Here is a 16,111-nt window from a genome sequence, read left to right on the forward strand (position 1 = left end):
TAATGGGCACTTAATAGGAAAGTGTGATGCAGCAGGGACACAAATGCTTAAACACAATTTAAATAAGTGGTCCAAAAACTCTGATCATTATTTCAGTACAATTTTTAACGTAACCATTTCAGAAGTGAATATAAAAAACTTACATGAGCATGGAGAAAAGTACTTGTTGAACATCCACTAACTCTGTATTTGCTCAAAAGTCTCAGTAATTCCATATATAGAAGGAATGCCAGAATCACTACCCCATGGAATTGTTTGAGTTTGGCTTTAAAGATCATCTTGTTCCAAACCCTTGCCCTGTTCAAGAACACCTTCCACTAGACCACTCAACCCAAAGCCCCACCATACCAGGCCTTGAACACCTACATAGATAACCAGTATTTTGGTGATTACCATTTGCCAGTTTTCACAACCTCTTCTGTCATTATACCACCGAGAATGAAAAAACTAGTAAGCATTTAAAGAAGTGCTAGGAACTTGTGTTCTGGGCAGAGCAATCATTGTCATGTTTGGTGCTTAAACCACACCAGCAACCCCTAACTCTCTGTTAGTTGTCAAAATGCAGCAAATCCAGATTTATTACATATTTTGTTTAATCTGCACGCTATCAGTTTTCCCTGTTCTTTACACAGAAAAGATTTGGTGCTAGGGGTTTTATATAAGTGCACATACACCTATATGAATATTATATAATTTATCTCATTTATAAAGGAAAAAAGAGGAACTCTAAACCAAGGAGGAATAAGACAGATCTTTCTCTTATTTACTGCTATCTACTGATCTTTTAATAAGCTTCCTATCAGTAATAAATATGACTCAAACTCCAATGCATTTCAGATACAATCTAAGTAAACTTTCTTGCTCCTGGAGACTGCTCTCTTTATATGAGAAAATTCTTGCAGCAGTGCACATACCAAATACTATTACTGTGTGTTGGTACAGAAATCCCCTCTAGGAAAACCTTACGTGTTTTATGATATTTGGATTCCTAGTGCTACCAGAGAAATTCAGTGCAATCTACTTTTTTCTAGAAAGTCCTCTCTACAAACAATGGCTCTTTAAATCATTGAGACTATCCACGTGACATAGGCCAGTAGGCATAAACTGATTTAGGGGTTTTAAATTTAAAACAGGTTGGTAATCCCTAGTGGATGATATGACTGTGAAAATGAAGCTTATCAGGCTGTCCTGCAAGCTTGTAGACAGAAAGCAGTCTGAGCCTGAGTGTCTAATATTTCCTCTTCTGGTAATGAGGAGAAACAGCTATCTGCATTTATTTATGGAGGGGAGTTTCATATTCTGCTGCTGATTTTGTAGCAGACAGCAATGTTTTATCAAGTCAACAGAAAAATAATCTACAAGTTTAAGAACTGTTTTCAAACTACCACCTTGTACATTTTAACATAACCACCAGTCGCCCTGTACACCTCACACACTCTGTATGCCCAGGGTGGAATCTAATAACCAGGCAGGCATGAGGTTTGTCTTCAGAATTGCTTTCCTGACCCTCCCACTTCTGCGAAAAGTCAGCAGTGGAGAGGCTCAGCCATGCAAGTCAGCCCTTTCCATGTTGTACAGGCACCCAAAAAAGGCATTGGGTGTGGAGGAATTCAGGAACTCAGAGGAGCTCACAATTACATTGTAATTAAAATTACACATCAAAAAGTTGTAGGGAGGGAGGATTTGAGAGATGTGCTAGCTAGGTCCAGCTAAAGAGATAGAAACTGGGAAATTGTCATGAGTAGGGTTATAGGGACACTGTAAATATATCTATGGACTGTGCAGGATTAGTTTCTGGGTCAGATTTTAAGGGAAACGGAGTGAGAGAGCCAGGAGGAGTTAACATGGGGTAAGGGTGAGGGAACTTGGAGAACAGGGCTAAAACTGGACACTGAAGAAGAGAGAAACTGCAAGGGGAGGGTTGAGATGAGACGGAAAACCTAGTTAGGGAGGAGGAGGTTATGCCCTTGTAAACTTTAGGACTGCTACAGCATCCTGGCTTCAGGCAGCCTGATTCTGCTGCTTTGAGGCATCAAGAAGAGCAGGAGCTGAGAGCAACCCCAGCATGAGCAGGACCCACACTGTGCAACCCCACAGAAACTGGATGCAGCAGCTTTAGGGAGGTGCTGGCAAAGGGATCCATTGTCAAGGTGACAAACCAGGATGAGGATCCAAGGACTCCTGACGGCAGCAGCTGGATATGGGCTGGAGACACAGCTATGAAGCCAGTCCTGAGTGGGCCCTGAGAGCAAAAGAGGACAAACACTCCTAGAACAACTGCCTGCTCCAGTCTGAGCCCCTGGAGTGAGGGGGAGTGGGAGAATGGGACCCAGGTGAGGCTTGTGGGGCCAATAATCCCTATTAGTAGGAATGAAGGGTAAAAACAGGGAGGAGCTGTCAATTATTTAGTGAGGTGTTACAGCTTCTTCCTCTGAAAAAGAGATGGCAACTCGATGAGGCTCAAGTCCTGTTTGCATTCAGAGGTGCTGTAGGAAACCTCCCAATGTTAGGCCCTGGTGTTTCTAACCACTAAAGCATAGACTGAGCTCCTGGTGTGTAAACAAGGTGAGAATCTCTCCATTGTTCAGGTGTTAACAAATGTCTACGCATCTTCAAATGTCCCATCTACAGCACTGTGGAACCAATAATTAGATTAAAGTTTCCTTGCACACAAAGAAAGCAAATGAAGCTTATGCATACAACAAAATTTTTGCTTTTGGGGGATAACATTAAGCAGGAATTTTGTATCTAGCACAAAAATTATTTTATAAGATACTTTACCAGGACCATTCTCCAGAACAAATGTATCAGTTTTGTGCCCAGGTTGACTTGGATTATTCCAACAGTTTTCCACAGTTCTGGCAAAATATATATATATATATATCACATAAAATATCCATTTGCATAAATGCCAAAAAATACAGTTTTTTACGGCTGTCTCTTAACACTCCTGAAATGAGCACAGGGGGTTCAAAACCCACCCATGTTTCTCAACAGTAAAATCCATTTGTTTGCTACTAAAAACATCTCCTTGTGTGTGATAGGCTAACAAAAACCAGTTTTGAAGCAGCAACTAAAAGGATGACATTGACTTTTATCTGAGCAATATTAGTTACATCACCCCCACTACAGCAATGGCACCATAATATAAATGACTTTTCACCAAGCTTCAGGACAGAGAAAAGCCCCACTATGGAAAGATGGGATGCAGCTAGAGCAAATGTACCTGCTGGCTTGCCCTTTGCTAGGAAGTTCAAACATTTTTCTACTGCTTTGCAAACAAAAGACAGGCACACTTACAACAGAGAATATAGCTAATATAAAATGTAGCTGCTGTGCAGAGGCAAAATATAGCTGTTTTTCTGGAAGATGCAACATTGCTTTTATTTTGGTGTCATTTACAAAGATAAAGCAGTTCATTGCAATTTTTGTATTTACATAAATTCAGAATTCAGCTTGAGGTCAGAAAAGCTGATTTTATTGCTGTCTTTCAAGTATACACTGCTGACTTCAACTGGCTTTGCAGTGTAACAACAGCACAACAAATTTACATTTTTTTTGCAGAGATCACAGTGGAAGACCCATCACAGAATTCCATTATTTGTTCACTGGGGAAAACACTTATGTGCCAAAGACAGGAAAACTTCAGCCTGCAATAATCCATGACTTAAATTAGAAAATTATTCTATAGACCAAAAGCATCAAAATAAAAAAGGACATTTTAGGTTTCATGGGAGTTACAATTATTTATTATAAGAATAAAACATTGCAAAAAAGGTGTTGGATCATTTACTGAAACTAACATTGCATAACTTTTTCAGTGTTTTGAATTTGTATTTGAAACATTTGAAAGAACTGATAATGGAAAACAAATCCTTTTTCTTGTTTTTTCTTTCTTTTTTTTAAAACATGCCTGTGTGGCAAGAATGCTCTAAGTTTGACAAGGGTGGTACCATCTATATACATTTAGGAAAACATGCTTGCTGTGGGTGTACAAAAATAAAATTTATTTGTTAAATTACACATAAATATAAGGTACAAATGTATTTTTAAAATACAGATAAAGATAATCACACTTGCATTGTGTACATATGAAAATACAGTATTTTAATATTCAACATACACAGACACATTTATGATAAATGCAACTAGTTGGCAATGCCAGTTCTCCTCAGTCTATTTTTTGTTCTTTTTTTTTTCCCCCTTCCAGTTTTCCATAAATATGGAAAAATAGGCTTTTGAAACAACTAGTTCTGCCGGACATCTTGCAGCAGCTTGTTAATTTCTGCCACCAGCTCACTGGCATCCATGAGTTCATGTTTGCCATCGCTGAGGTGGTTGAGCACATTGTCAAAATCATCCTCTTCATAATTCTCCGGGATCTCCTCCATGGCTGGCAGCCATTTGGACGAAGGCTGCGCACCCGAGTGAGTCCCCAGAGCGGGCCCGTTGCTGGCAGGGTTTTGGAAATGCGTGCTGGCTGCCCAGGCTGCCACCCCCGGTGGATAATTCACATTCTTGGCTGGCACATGTCCCTTCCTGCGCTCCAGCGAGTTGGAGCGATCCGTCTCATTGCACTCCGTGTAGGCGTCCAGCGAGGGCGGCAGCAGGCGCTGGAAGACGCTGCTCATTTCCGAGAGGAGCGAGGAGGTGCAGGAGTCCCCTGATTCCTCCTCGCTCTGGCAGTCCTTCCCAAATGTTGAAAAGCTCTTCTTCTTCTCACTGGCGTCAGCTGCCTGGGCCTCCTCCTCGAGGCCCTGGTGGTGCTGCTGCTGCTGCAGGTGCTGCTGCTGCTGGGGTGCCTGGAACTCTTCGCCAGGGATGAACATGTTGCTTCTGTAGTCGGAAGAAGGAGAGGGCAGCGGTGGCATCCAGCACTGGTCCGAGTGGCCCAGGACCCTGCACTCCTCCGTGCACAGGCGCATGGCTGCAAGAGAGACACGGGAGAGTGAGCACCCCTCCTGCTGCACTCGGCACCTGCACCCACGGGGTGCCTGCCACCAGCACTGCAATCCCCCAAAGGTGTTTGATGCCGGCAGGAGGCTATTTACAAATCACAAACTGGCTGGGACTGCTGTGGAACTGCCTTGAGCTGTTTCATTTTCCAGCATCACTCTCATTCCATGGTTATGACAATGGGAAGATGCCAGCAGCTCACATCCCAGGCAGCAGACAAAGAACTTAATGTTACAACTCGCTTTATAAATTTTTTGACCAATCACACAAAGCAAAAGCACATTGACAGTAGTTCCATTCAACCACTATAAGCACAGGTACCTGTGGTTAAAACAATGCTTGCTTATTTCAAATACAATACCTGCTTGTAAGCCTTAAAAGACAATGCAAAGAGCTCCATTATTGAGCTTCAACTTCCCTAATATCTTGCTAGATAAATTTTTCTGTAGCTTAGAGAGTTATTCTAGACAAGCGTTAATACACAATTCATTGTTCTATTTGCCCTTGCTTTTCTACTTGTTAAATAATTTTTCTGCTGACCTATCTCATGGCTGCTGCTTAGCTCTAATCACAGTTCTGCTGTCTCTAGGGCCTGCCTTTTGCAGCTTTCCCAAAACCCTCAGATTTTATGGATTCCCACAATTCCTCTTCTCTGTTCTGTGCAGGAACATGGCAAATACAAACAGTCTGGTACCTCCATTGCCAAGAACGAGAACAACCAGTGCCGTTCATGTAAGAGAGTAATGCAATCTCTTAGCTAAAATGAAGATAACATGTGAATTGCAGGTGGAAAAACAAGCACTTGTGGCTTGAAGCCACATGAACCCTTTGTACAGTTCTAGCTCATTAAAAAATATAAAATGAAAGGAAGAAATTTCCACCTCCAAGCACTCACTTGAGTTTTAGAGAAGTCTTCCACATGCAACAACTGAGGCATATCAGAGCAATCAAGTGGGAATAAATGGACAGGGAAAATGAAGAGCAAAGAATAATAACATGCAGAGGGATCTCCTTTTCCATTAAACAACTCCTTTGTTCTCACAATGTAGAACTCAAGGTGATCCACTGCCATATTACCTTTTAAACTAAATCAGTTAAATTTTAATCCACTATGAGAACTCGAGGGTCTAATTCCCAGCCTGTGTGACTCTGGTGTTCATACTGGATTTATACTCTCAGGAGCACTTGCAGCTCTGTAGCTCAGGTTACTGGCCCATCCTGGCTCAGGCCTTGGCGTAAGGATGGTTCCAACCCCCTGGATGGGAACCCAGTTCAGCCATGAGGGCTGAAGAGCAGAAGATGGAAGAGCTGCTCTCTCAAACTCTCTCCCTGTTTCTCTCAGGTAGAAACAATAACGTGGGGCAAACAACTGAACTCTGAGTGCTCCACTGCTCCAGACTGGCCCACAAAGGGGCACTGTGAGGGTCCTTTGAAAATATTCCAAGAGGCCTGGGAATGGTTCCTGGAAGCAGAGACAGGCAAAGCCCAATCTGACAGACCTGCAGGGAGAGATGTGCCAGCAAAGATGCTTAATTTTCCAGCCCAAAGGGAGCTGATGGTAGGACACAAAGCCTCGCCTCAGGCCGTGTGTCTGTGTGCCTGCCAGATATGCTGGAGAAGATCTGGGTGCTGCTGGGGCACTAATGGGTCCAAGCCACCAACTTCAAGACAGCTTTCAGAAATGACAGACTCTTTGCATTGTGCATATTTCGACCATAAGAAACTCCTGCCCATATCACTTAATGGTTAGATTATGCCACACAGAATAGAGTTTCTTGTTCTTTCTCAGCATATACTGACTGCAAAAGAAATGTTTGCAGTCATGCCCTGGAAGTTTTCCTTGCTCCCTCAACACATTTCCCATCTGGCTCTGGATCCACTCCATTTATCAAAAAATCTTTTTGTAGTGGTGTAAGCAGAACGGAACAGAGTATTTCAGTTTTGGATGTACTAGTGATTTATAAAGCCCTACTCTCATACTGTCAGCACTATATTTTTGCACTATACACAGCCTATCATATTGTTTGCTTTTCTAATGGCCTTTCCATTCCTATGAGTATAAACTTTCTCCATGTCATGCCTGCAACAGTATGAATTTCTTCAAGATTACAAGCTCAGACTGCAGCCTGGATATTGCTCAATGTATTGCAAAATAACTGCTGATACTGGAAGTTTCAAACAAAAAAAGCAAACTAGAATATATCAGTGGCTGAAGTTTTGATACAAGTGACTGAAATGCCTGCAAGTATTTGTTCCCATATATGACATTTTCCTGAAAATGCCCAAGAGTTAGAACCGTCAAAAGACATATAAGTGATCCATGACCAGTTCTCAAGTCATCCCAGAAGGTGAGGATTATACTCCTAATTAAGAAGATTCCTTTAAGACTCTTTTAAATTCATTAGATACTTTCAGTGCTCTGGCATTTCATTAGTAGTGAAGTTTGTCTTAATGACAGTTTTGCAGCCATTGTTATCAGGAATGGTTTTAGTTTAAAATAATAAATTCTGACATTCCTGAACATAAGATCAAAAGATACTCTGAAGTAACTGAATGGTGACACAATCTGTCCTTAAATCAGCAATAAATTTAAAAATGGCCAGATCAACAACAGCTTTTTTTTTTTTTTCCTCTTTTTATTTTTTTTTTCCAGAACTTAAACTTGCTGGTTAAGATTTAAAAAGAAAAAGAAACAAGTCTTTCATGGACAGCAATGGAACTTTCCAATCATGTAATTTGTGGAATTTTGGGGGACTGGTTCCATTCCTTTCTTGTACCACCTTAAATAGACAAACTGAAAGGACCTTCCAACAGCATTTTTGCCTGTGTCTAGACTGACAATGCAGAAACCTTTCAGAATGGAGAACAGGAAACCTTCAGGAAGTTTTCTTTTCCTTTTCATATATTGGGATTGTAGATCAATTCAGGTCTCATCTGAACAGGTTCAACAGACTTATCTGAAGGATTAAGGCCAAGCATAGCAATAAATGGACATCCGGGTAAGACTAAATACCAATCTTGATAGCCCAACCCAGTTCTGTCTGCACTGAGAGGAGTTTCCCTTACTTTGAATTTAATTAGCCTGGCATTTTTGGAAATCCTATCCTTAGGCTTACTGTTTAGAGAGGGAGTTGTAAGAGCTGAAAATGGGTCATGGGCACTTCAGCCAGCTAAGAGGACAACCATTCCCATTTTCCCACTGTAAAGGGATCACTCTTCCTTGGCAGCAGCAGGGCAGGGTGCCAGTGCAAACACCATTGCACTTCAAGTTCCCCAGGCCCACTCAGAGCTCCAGGATATCCCTCCCTGCCTCCTTCCTAGAGCATAGGAGAGAATGAGACATGCCTCATGCTAGCTGGCAGAGGAATAAGTAGGAGTTAGGGAGGATGAGGATAAAAATATATTAGAAGTCCAGATTTAGGTAAAAGATTCTGAAAACATACTCTTCAAGGCCACTGGTTTTGAGTGCATTTGAGGAGGCAGGTGAATGGCTGGGTATGTGATACAAGACCTAGACTGGAGCAAAATATGCACAGAAAATTTTAAAGTTAAATTGTATGTGAAAAACAATCTGAATTCTGGTGTTCTGTCTTGTCTAGCATAACAACCCTGGTTAATACATGGGGGTCACTTTAGGAAGGCCATGTGCTGCACCACCTCCCAAAGCAAAGGGCCTCCCCTTTTAAAATTGCTTTACTAAACTTGTTCAATTTATAAACGTGGTTCAGTGAACCCTACTGAAATTATCTGGCCCTCTGGTTATACAGAGAAAACTAAATATGATCTGAAGTAAGAACAAGATCTAGGGTACAACCAGAGGCTGTATAATTATTAAAGTAATTACAAAATTCTTCTATCTGTACTAAGCATGAATTCCCATGACCTTTCATTCAACTTTTATTTGGGCATAAATTTAAAAGCAATACTTCATATGCATGAATATGTGTATGTGTGATTATCCTACTGCCACTCACCCTTTTCTAATTTTTTTTCCTTTCTGCCCTCTGCCCTTGAATTGTACCTCTTCAGCTCTTGCTTCCAGAAATTAGCATTGCAAGATTTAAAATCTAGGAAATATCTAGAACTTTCCCTTTCCACTCAAGTTCATTTTTCAGTGGGAAAAACACTTTTCTTTCTTCTCCATCCATATTTCTAGTTCACTTTCATACTCAATTTCTAAATAGTAAAGGTTTTTGTCATATGGATCAAATCCACTGTGGAAAACCTATCTCCCAAATTGTAGGTCACTGTATTTTTAACAAACCACAACCGCCTGGCTTTGCAAAAACATCCACCCAGTCATTAAAAGTCTAAGGGCTTGGAGCAGATCATACTTTTAGGAGGAATCTGGAGCCAGCTCATGATGTGAGTAACAAAAAATACAGTAGGCATTGCTCTGGGTAGATTTACAGTTGTATCTGAGGTTTCATTTTAGTAGATACATCAAGGCTTCAACTCAGTATTTACCATGAAGCAAAGTAAAAAAGGAAGGAAATATAGGACTTGAAAGCTAAAGAATTTTTGCTTTCTCAGTAGTAGGTTTATCAAAGTGACAGCCAGGCAGAACTGTAAATAAACTGCTCAGCTTCCATTCTGCTCTTACCTGCAGGAATTCTTCCATCTGTAAGGAAAAGGTCACTGAATCCTTCCCCAAGAAGTCTGTCAATTGGAGACTCTCTCCCCAAATCATAATCACTGTCTCCAGCTTCACTATCACCCCGGCCACTGTCTTTCAAGCTGAATTTATCCATATCTTGTAGGGCGTATCTGTAAAGAGAATTGTGGAGAACTACATTATCTCAAGTGCGTTATAATCCACTTTTTGTTTAAATATAGATGTCTCTACATTTCTCATCCTACACTCATATGTAGCAGAACAAACTGGATTCTTACCTGTAGCTTCTGGAATATTTGTTTCCTCGAAAACTTGGCCTTGGTTGATACTGGCCCTGATGAAGCATTGAGAGAAGCTGAGAAACCTGCTAAAGAAAAGGTGAAAAGACTGATTCCTTGAAATGAAAGCTCAAGCTCCTAGGTGTAAAACCACTAATTTGTTTCTCAGGTTTGTTTGAGGTTTCTTTTTTTTCTCCTTTAAGATTTAATTAAATCAAATTCCTGCACATATATAATGCAGTATAATAGACTATTTGATAGTGTAGTGTTTGACACAGAAAACATCTGAAGGCTCTGTAAAATGAGGAAGTTCAATGCTGTTCATTAGCCTCTGAATTCCTAATAATTTATTCTTTAACAAGTAAAACAAGCAATTAAACAGAGGTGGAGTTTTGTTTTGGTTTAATATATTAGAATCAAGCCTTTAATATTCCAGGATCCTAATTCAAAACGAAACAGCCTTACTTTACATGCAAAGAGTTACCAGGACACAGCTCTTATTTATTCAAGCTATGACCCAACATTTGCAGTAAAAACTAAGACAGAGAGTCTCAAAGTTTGGGATACAGTGCAGCTGTACTCAAACTGTGTCAGAATGCTTCAGTTCTGCACCCCCATTAATCAAAGAGTTTCCTGGATTGTTTCTGAATATAAATATTCAGGCCCCCTTTCTCAGATGGATCTGCACAGAGAGGAGGGAGAGGGAAGGCAAGGAAGAGTGAACAGTTGACCAGTGCAGAGCACAATGTTCCACTCCACTGTTTTGGCCTTACAGGGAAGAACCAAGGAATAATGCTATTGCCAATAGATTTAACCCTGTTCCTCAGGGCAGTGGAATCTGTTGATATTGGAGTAAAACTGAAAAGCTGTGACATCAAAGAGAAATCCATGACACATCCCCATGAGGCAGGGGGTGTGTAGGCATCCAAATGAGTGTCTGCATAAATGGATGTGCGAAACCAAGGTCTGGACCTTACCTCGACAGCTGGTGTGGCATGGGTGAGTTCCAGGGAGAAGTTTTCAGGCACGTGGTTGGAGGAGATGGTCACCAGGCTGTTCAGGGACTGGTGGCTGTGGTGGCTCTGCCGGCTGCTCATCTGACCCCTCTCCAGGGCCGGGGAGGATGATGGTGAAGCTCTGTGGTGGGACCTGATGGGCAGAGTGCCATTAACCGTTGGCACCAGTGTGATGTCCCCTTTGTGGATCTGCCTGGAGGGACGTTTTGGGTGGTGCTGGTAGGTTGATTCAGCCACACGACAGTTGTAAGACCTGGTGTCCTTTTTCTCACGATTGCACCTCGTGGCAAAGATAACCATAATAACCAACAGCACGGCACATATAGATCCTAAGGATATAATCGTTATCATGGAGATGTCCAGGGAGGGCTGGCTTATCAAAGTTGCTTCAGTGCTTGAAAATGAATAAACATGCTCCAAAATGGTACATTTCAGAAGAGCTTTAGTACTAAGCTGAGGACTGCCTTTATCCTGGACTATCACCAAAAACTCCCATTGTTTTGCTGGAACTGATTCAACACTCACATTGATAGAGATGTCACAAGTCTGGGGATCCATCACAAAGATGTTGTTTTCCTTGTCAGCTGCTATGGAGCAGCTGAGCTCAGAGTTCATACCGGAGTCTCTGTCTGTAGCCCTTATCCTGGTGACAAGAAAGCCAATTTCAGCATTTTTAGGGATTGAGATTTCTGCTGTGCTGTTGCGTAGTGCCGGCCCCACGATGACAGGAGCGTTGTCATTCTCATCAATGATGGTGAGTACAACCGTGGCATTGCTAATGAGCTGCTGGCTCCCTCCGTCCCTAGCTTGGACCATGAAGGCAATTTGATTTACTTCTTCATGATCGAAGGTTCGCAGGGCATAGATCGCCCCGTTGGAGGGATCGATGGTCACGTAGGTGGTTATAGAACTTCCCAAAACAGAGTTCTCCAAAATAGTGTATGTCACCTGCCCATTGTCACCTAGATCTGGGTCTGTGGCTGTGACTGATGTGATGTATGCTCCAGGAGAGTTATTTTCCAAGATAACAACTTCATATCTGTTTGTCTGGAAGCGGGGTGGGTTGTCATTTTCATCACTGATTTGGACAGTAAAGTGTTTCACTGTGGAGAGACTTGGCGTTCCCTTGTCCTCTGCTATTACAGTCAAGATGTATTCAGATCTCTTTTCCCTATCTAGAGTGGCATTAGTTAAGATTAAATAGTTATTTTCATAAGTCTTTTGAAGTTTAAAGTGGCCATGCCCATGGAGCTTACAAGCGATCTCTCCATTCACACCAGAGTCCTTATCTTGCACTCTGACCAGGGCAACAAAGGTGTCCAGGGGTGACCCCTCAGAAATGCAAGCTACCTCTTCTCTCTCTGTGGACATCAGATTTAAGTTGATTTCTGGCTTGTTGTCATTCACATCCACAACTTTAATTATAATTTTGCAGTGAGCTGGAATAGAATTTGGCCCCATATCCTGAGCCTGAGCGTCAATTTCATAAGATTTGGTTACTTCATAGTCCACTTGCTTCAGCAGGGTCAGGTGACCTTTTTCTGGGTCTATCCTAAAAGTTTCTATAATTTTGGCAGACACATGACTGCTAAAGGAATACACGACCTTCCCATTGGCGCCCTCATCTGGATCAGTAGCATTGAGGTCTATGAGCAAAGTCCCAATAGGAGAGTTTTCCAAGAGCTGGATAATATATGACTGCTGCTCAAACACAGGGCTGTTGTCATTGGAATCAGAAATGCTGATTTTCAGGAGGGATGACCCAGATCTCTGAGGCACCCCTTTGTCAGAGGCAGTGAGTTGGAGTTCGTAAGTCGACTTCAGCTCACGATCCAGCTCTCTGACCACAATCAGCTCTGCATACTTAGCACCGTCAGTCCTGGTTCTCACATCAATGCTAAAGAAATCGTTTGCAGAAAGGGAATAAGTGTGAAGGGAGTTGTCTCCCACATCTGGATCAAAAGCACTGTCCAAAGGGATCCGAGTTCCTACAGCTGCACTCTCTGATATCTCAATAGGGATAAGAGCTCTGGAAAACTGCGGAGAGTTGTCATTAATATCCAGCACTTCAACTTCAACATGGAAAAGCTGCAGATGCTCAGTAGGCAGAGTGATCACATCAAACTCTATGGAGCAGTTTAAGTTTTTCTGGCACAGTTGTTCCCGATCAATTTTAGCTCCTATGCTGATTTCTCCATTATCCTCACGGACTACAAGCAAGGGAGAATTTCCCCTCTGCATGGCTCGAAACCGAACTGAGGAAGGGTTAGGCATTTTTAATAAAACATCAGCAACATCCTCCGATAGTCTTGCTATTACTGATCCAACCCTCTGCTCCTCATAAATCCTGTATTTCAAATTCTTGCCCAGCACAGCATTATTGCAAGATATTACGATCAGTGCAAAAAGGAATAAAAAGTGCATTTTACCGTCGATTCGATACATTTGTAAGTTTTTGCAATTAATTTCTCCCAATAAGTTAAAAAGCAATTATTTTGCCTTCCTTCGGTACCTTAAATCCAAAGCACATCTGGTCCTTTGCAGCTTGAAAACGCCTTTTCTAGCCAGCCAAGTATTAATAACTTACAGATCAGAAAACTTTTGGCTTTTTCTATACACACCGTTCCGGGACATCCAGGTACAGTCTGTAAGCAATCCACGCTTTCTCATTTGACTCGGCGCTCCTCTTCCAGGCTGAGATGCTCCGGGGGGCAGCGTGCTCCTCTCCCACCCTCGGCATCCAGGGACCGCGGGCGGGATGGGGATGGATGCGCAGCCCGTCCTCCCGCCTGCTCCGCGCTCGCCGCCGCACTGAGCGCCCTCCCTCGCCGGCTCCAGCCTAAATTCCTCCGCAACTTCACTCCAAGTCCCCAGACAAAGCTTTTGCCCGGCCTGTGCTGAGCCCAGTGCAGCCAATCAGCCGGGGAGGGGAGGGGAGAGAAGGAGAGGGAAGGGAGGGGAAGCGATGGGGAGGGGGCCCCTCGGTCAGCGCCCGCCAAGGATGGGGGCTGGGGGGTGCGAATGACTAATGGGCACCTTTAAATCAACGTCTCTGCTCCCCACCCCCCGAATTTTCATGGCAATTTCAAGCGGGGTTTTGTGATTTTAATTCCTCCCCTTCCTGCCAGGAGAAATGCGATCGCACTCCTGATTTACATACTTTAGGTTACCCCTTGTTTAACTCGCTGCGAGCTTTTAAGTGGCTTTGCTTAGTAAAAGAGCCGGGGCTGACGTCTCGCTGTCCGTGCCGCAAGAGCGTCTTCGTGCTGCTTGTTTGCCTACAACCTGCGTGTCCTCAGTATTTGTGCTCCCGCTCGGAGCCCTGCGAGAGCTCCTCCGCTCCACGAAACCTGTCCTCCTCCTTCTCCCCAAGTCAGGAACATTTCGCATTCTCTGGCTGCCTCTCGCAGCGTCTCTGCCCTCAGCGCAGCTGCCTCTGCCTGAGCCCCGTTTCTCTGTGTGTCCATGTGTGCGATTGTCTCAGAGCTTTTTATTTGCTGTTCCAGTGCTACTTCAGATGATCTTTTTCATCCTGTTTGAAATAGCACTTCATGCTCCACCGTGACAGCCTGTGCTAAGCACACCTTCTACATGCCAAGTATTTTAAAGGAAAAGGAGCCACAAGACAGATTGTTTAGAAAACGACAAATTCCTCCTCTCTCTGATGTCGCTGAAAACTATTTACACTCCCACACATTTGCACACAAAAATATAATCTTGTGTCTGAGTCGAGCATGCATTCTGTGCAAACCAGAAATGTTACAGATCGATGTGTGAGCTTCAGGCTGCATTCAGGACATGGAAGCTGATGCATTCCTCTCACTTCAAATGTATCTATTTATGTGACTTCTACTTCCTTTTTACATAGGCTTTTACCATTTTATCCACAGACTTGCTATGTTTCTCTTTGTTTTTCTGCTAACTTTGTCCATTTGATTTTTAGCATTTCCCATAAGGATACCATCACTCTTTTATTGCTCTTCTCCCTCTCTTATGGTCCACCCCACGGCATATCCCAAAAATGTAAAGAGTAAATCTCTTATTTGCCCAATTTACTTGCTCTCAGCAGAGCTCAGCCAAAGTCACTAGGAAGGTTTTTGCTGAAAAAGAAAGCAGAGGAGGCTCAGTGTGAACTCTCCTTCTTTTTAAGCATTCAAAAGCATTTTATAAGCCATTGTCTCTTTTTTTTTTCTTCCACAAACTAGCACCGTGTGGCAAATTGTGCAGAATAGAAATGCCCATAATGAATGTATTTAGTACTGGGTCACGCTGATGAACATTCTGCCCCCATGAATAATACTGTTTTACAAGTTTGCAGCCCTTTCAAATTGCTGATCCCCAAAACCCTATAGGCAAACTAGAAAAGCTAACACAAGCAACTGGGACTTTAGAAACCCATAGCCATCTGGCCTAAATCTCTAACAATCCAAGCCAATAATTATATCAATTCAGGCTTTAGTGAACCCCTTTGCAAACACCAAAAGAGCAAAGAAAGGAATTAGTGACCATTCTAAGTTCTGGTGGAGAGAATTCAAAGATAGTATAATTCCATTAGTTCATGGACAGCTTTTTTTGCAGCTTTGATAAATCTTCCTAAAACATTTTTCCCAAGTACAAATGTAAACTCTTTTCTGATGATAACTGGGGAAAGAGGTTCAATTAAATGCTGTTCTTAGTGTCAATAAAAAGTATTTTGTTGATAAAAGAAGTCACCACCCCTTTACATGAGGAGTACAGGAGATGAATAATTCATAGTAAAAATAATTCCACTGCTTTAAAACTATTATGTGTATTTTTAAATGATTACATGTTCTTCCAAGGAGCTGTTTAGTAGACTTAGATATGCATAGCTTGCTTTATGCAATTTTTATCACTTTCCAAGTAGTAATTCCACTTTGTCACATTGGTCTTTCTCGGAGACACACTCTGTATAATAATAGAGAGCAGGATACCTCCCAACAGGAATTACAGCACCTCTTTTCTTTTTCCCCCCTTTTGAATTTGGAAATTATTTTTTATTTGAAAACTTTATCATATTACATGCCATATTATCACTTAAGTCCACACTGTCTTGCAACTGATCACTGGCACTTATGATAAAATGTCATTGTCACAATAGTCCTTACCTAAATTCTGAACCAAAGGAAAAATCTCATTTTTCTTTTTTTTTTTTTTTTTTTTTTTTTTTCATTTGATAAGCTGCAAGTGGGAAATATCATATCTTCAGATTGTTTGCTTAGATGAAG

The 16,111-nt window shown here is 42.1% G+C and overlaps 1 protein-coding gene across 2 annotated transcripts; it reads right to left on the reverse strand.

The window, feature by feature from the left end:
* Positions 1 to 3,731: 3,731 nt before the first annotated feature.
* Positions 3,732 to 13,756, reverse strand: PCDH18 (protocadherin 18). 2 transcript variants are annotated; one of them, XM_058025127.1, is made up of 4 exons: positions 10,827 to 13,756; positions 9,850 to 9,938; positions 9,560 to 9,723; positions 3,732 to 4,927 (listed from the first exon to the last, which is right to left on the reverse strand). In XM_058025127.1, the coding sequence occupies exons 1-4, from the start codon at positions 13,308 to 13,310 to the stop codon at positions 4,248 to 4,250; spliced, it is 3,417 nt and encodes a 1,138-aa protein (XP_057881110.1). In that variant the 5' UTR covers positions 13,311 to 13,756; the 3' UTR covers positions 3,732 to 4,247. The 2 variants fall into 2 exon arrangements, with proteins under 2 accessions (XP_057881110.1, XP_057881111.1); XM_058025128.1 differs by having other exon boundaries at positions 9,850 to 9,935; positions 10,827 to 13,755.
* Between the last annotated feature and the right edge of the window lie 2,355 nt (positions 13,757 to 16,111).

Source organism: Melospiza georgiana, chromosome 5 (assembly GCF_028018845.1).
Source record: "Melospiza georgiana isolate bMelGeo1 chromosome 5, bMelGeo1.pri, whole genome shotgun sequence".
NCBI classification, from domain to species: Eukaryota; Metazoa; Chordata; class Aves; order Passeriformes; family Passerellidae; genus Melospiza; species Melospiza georgiana.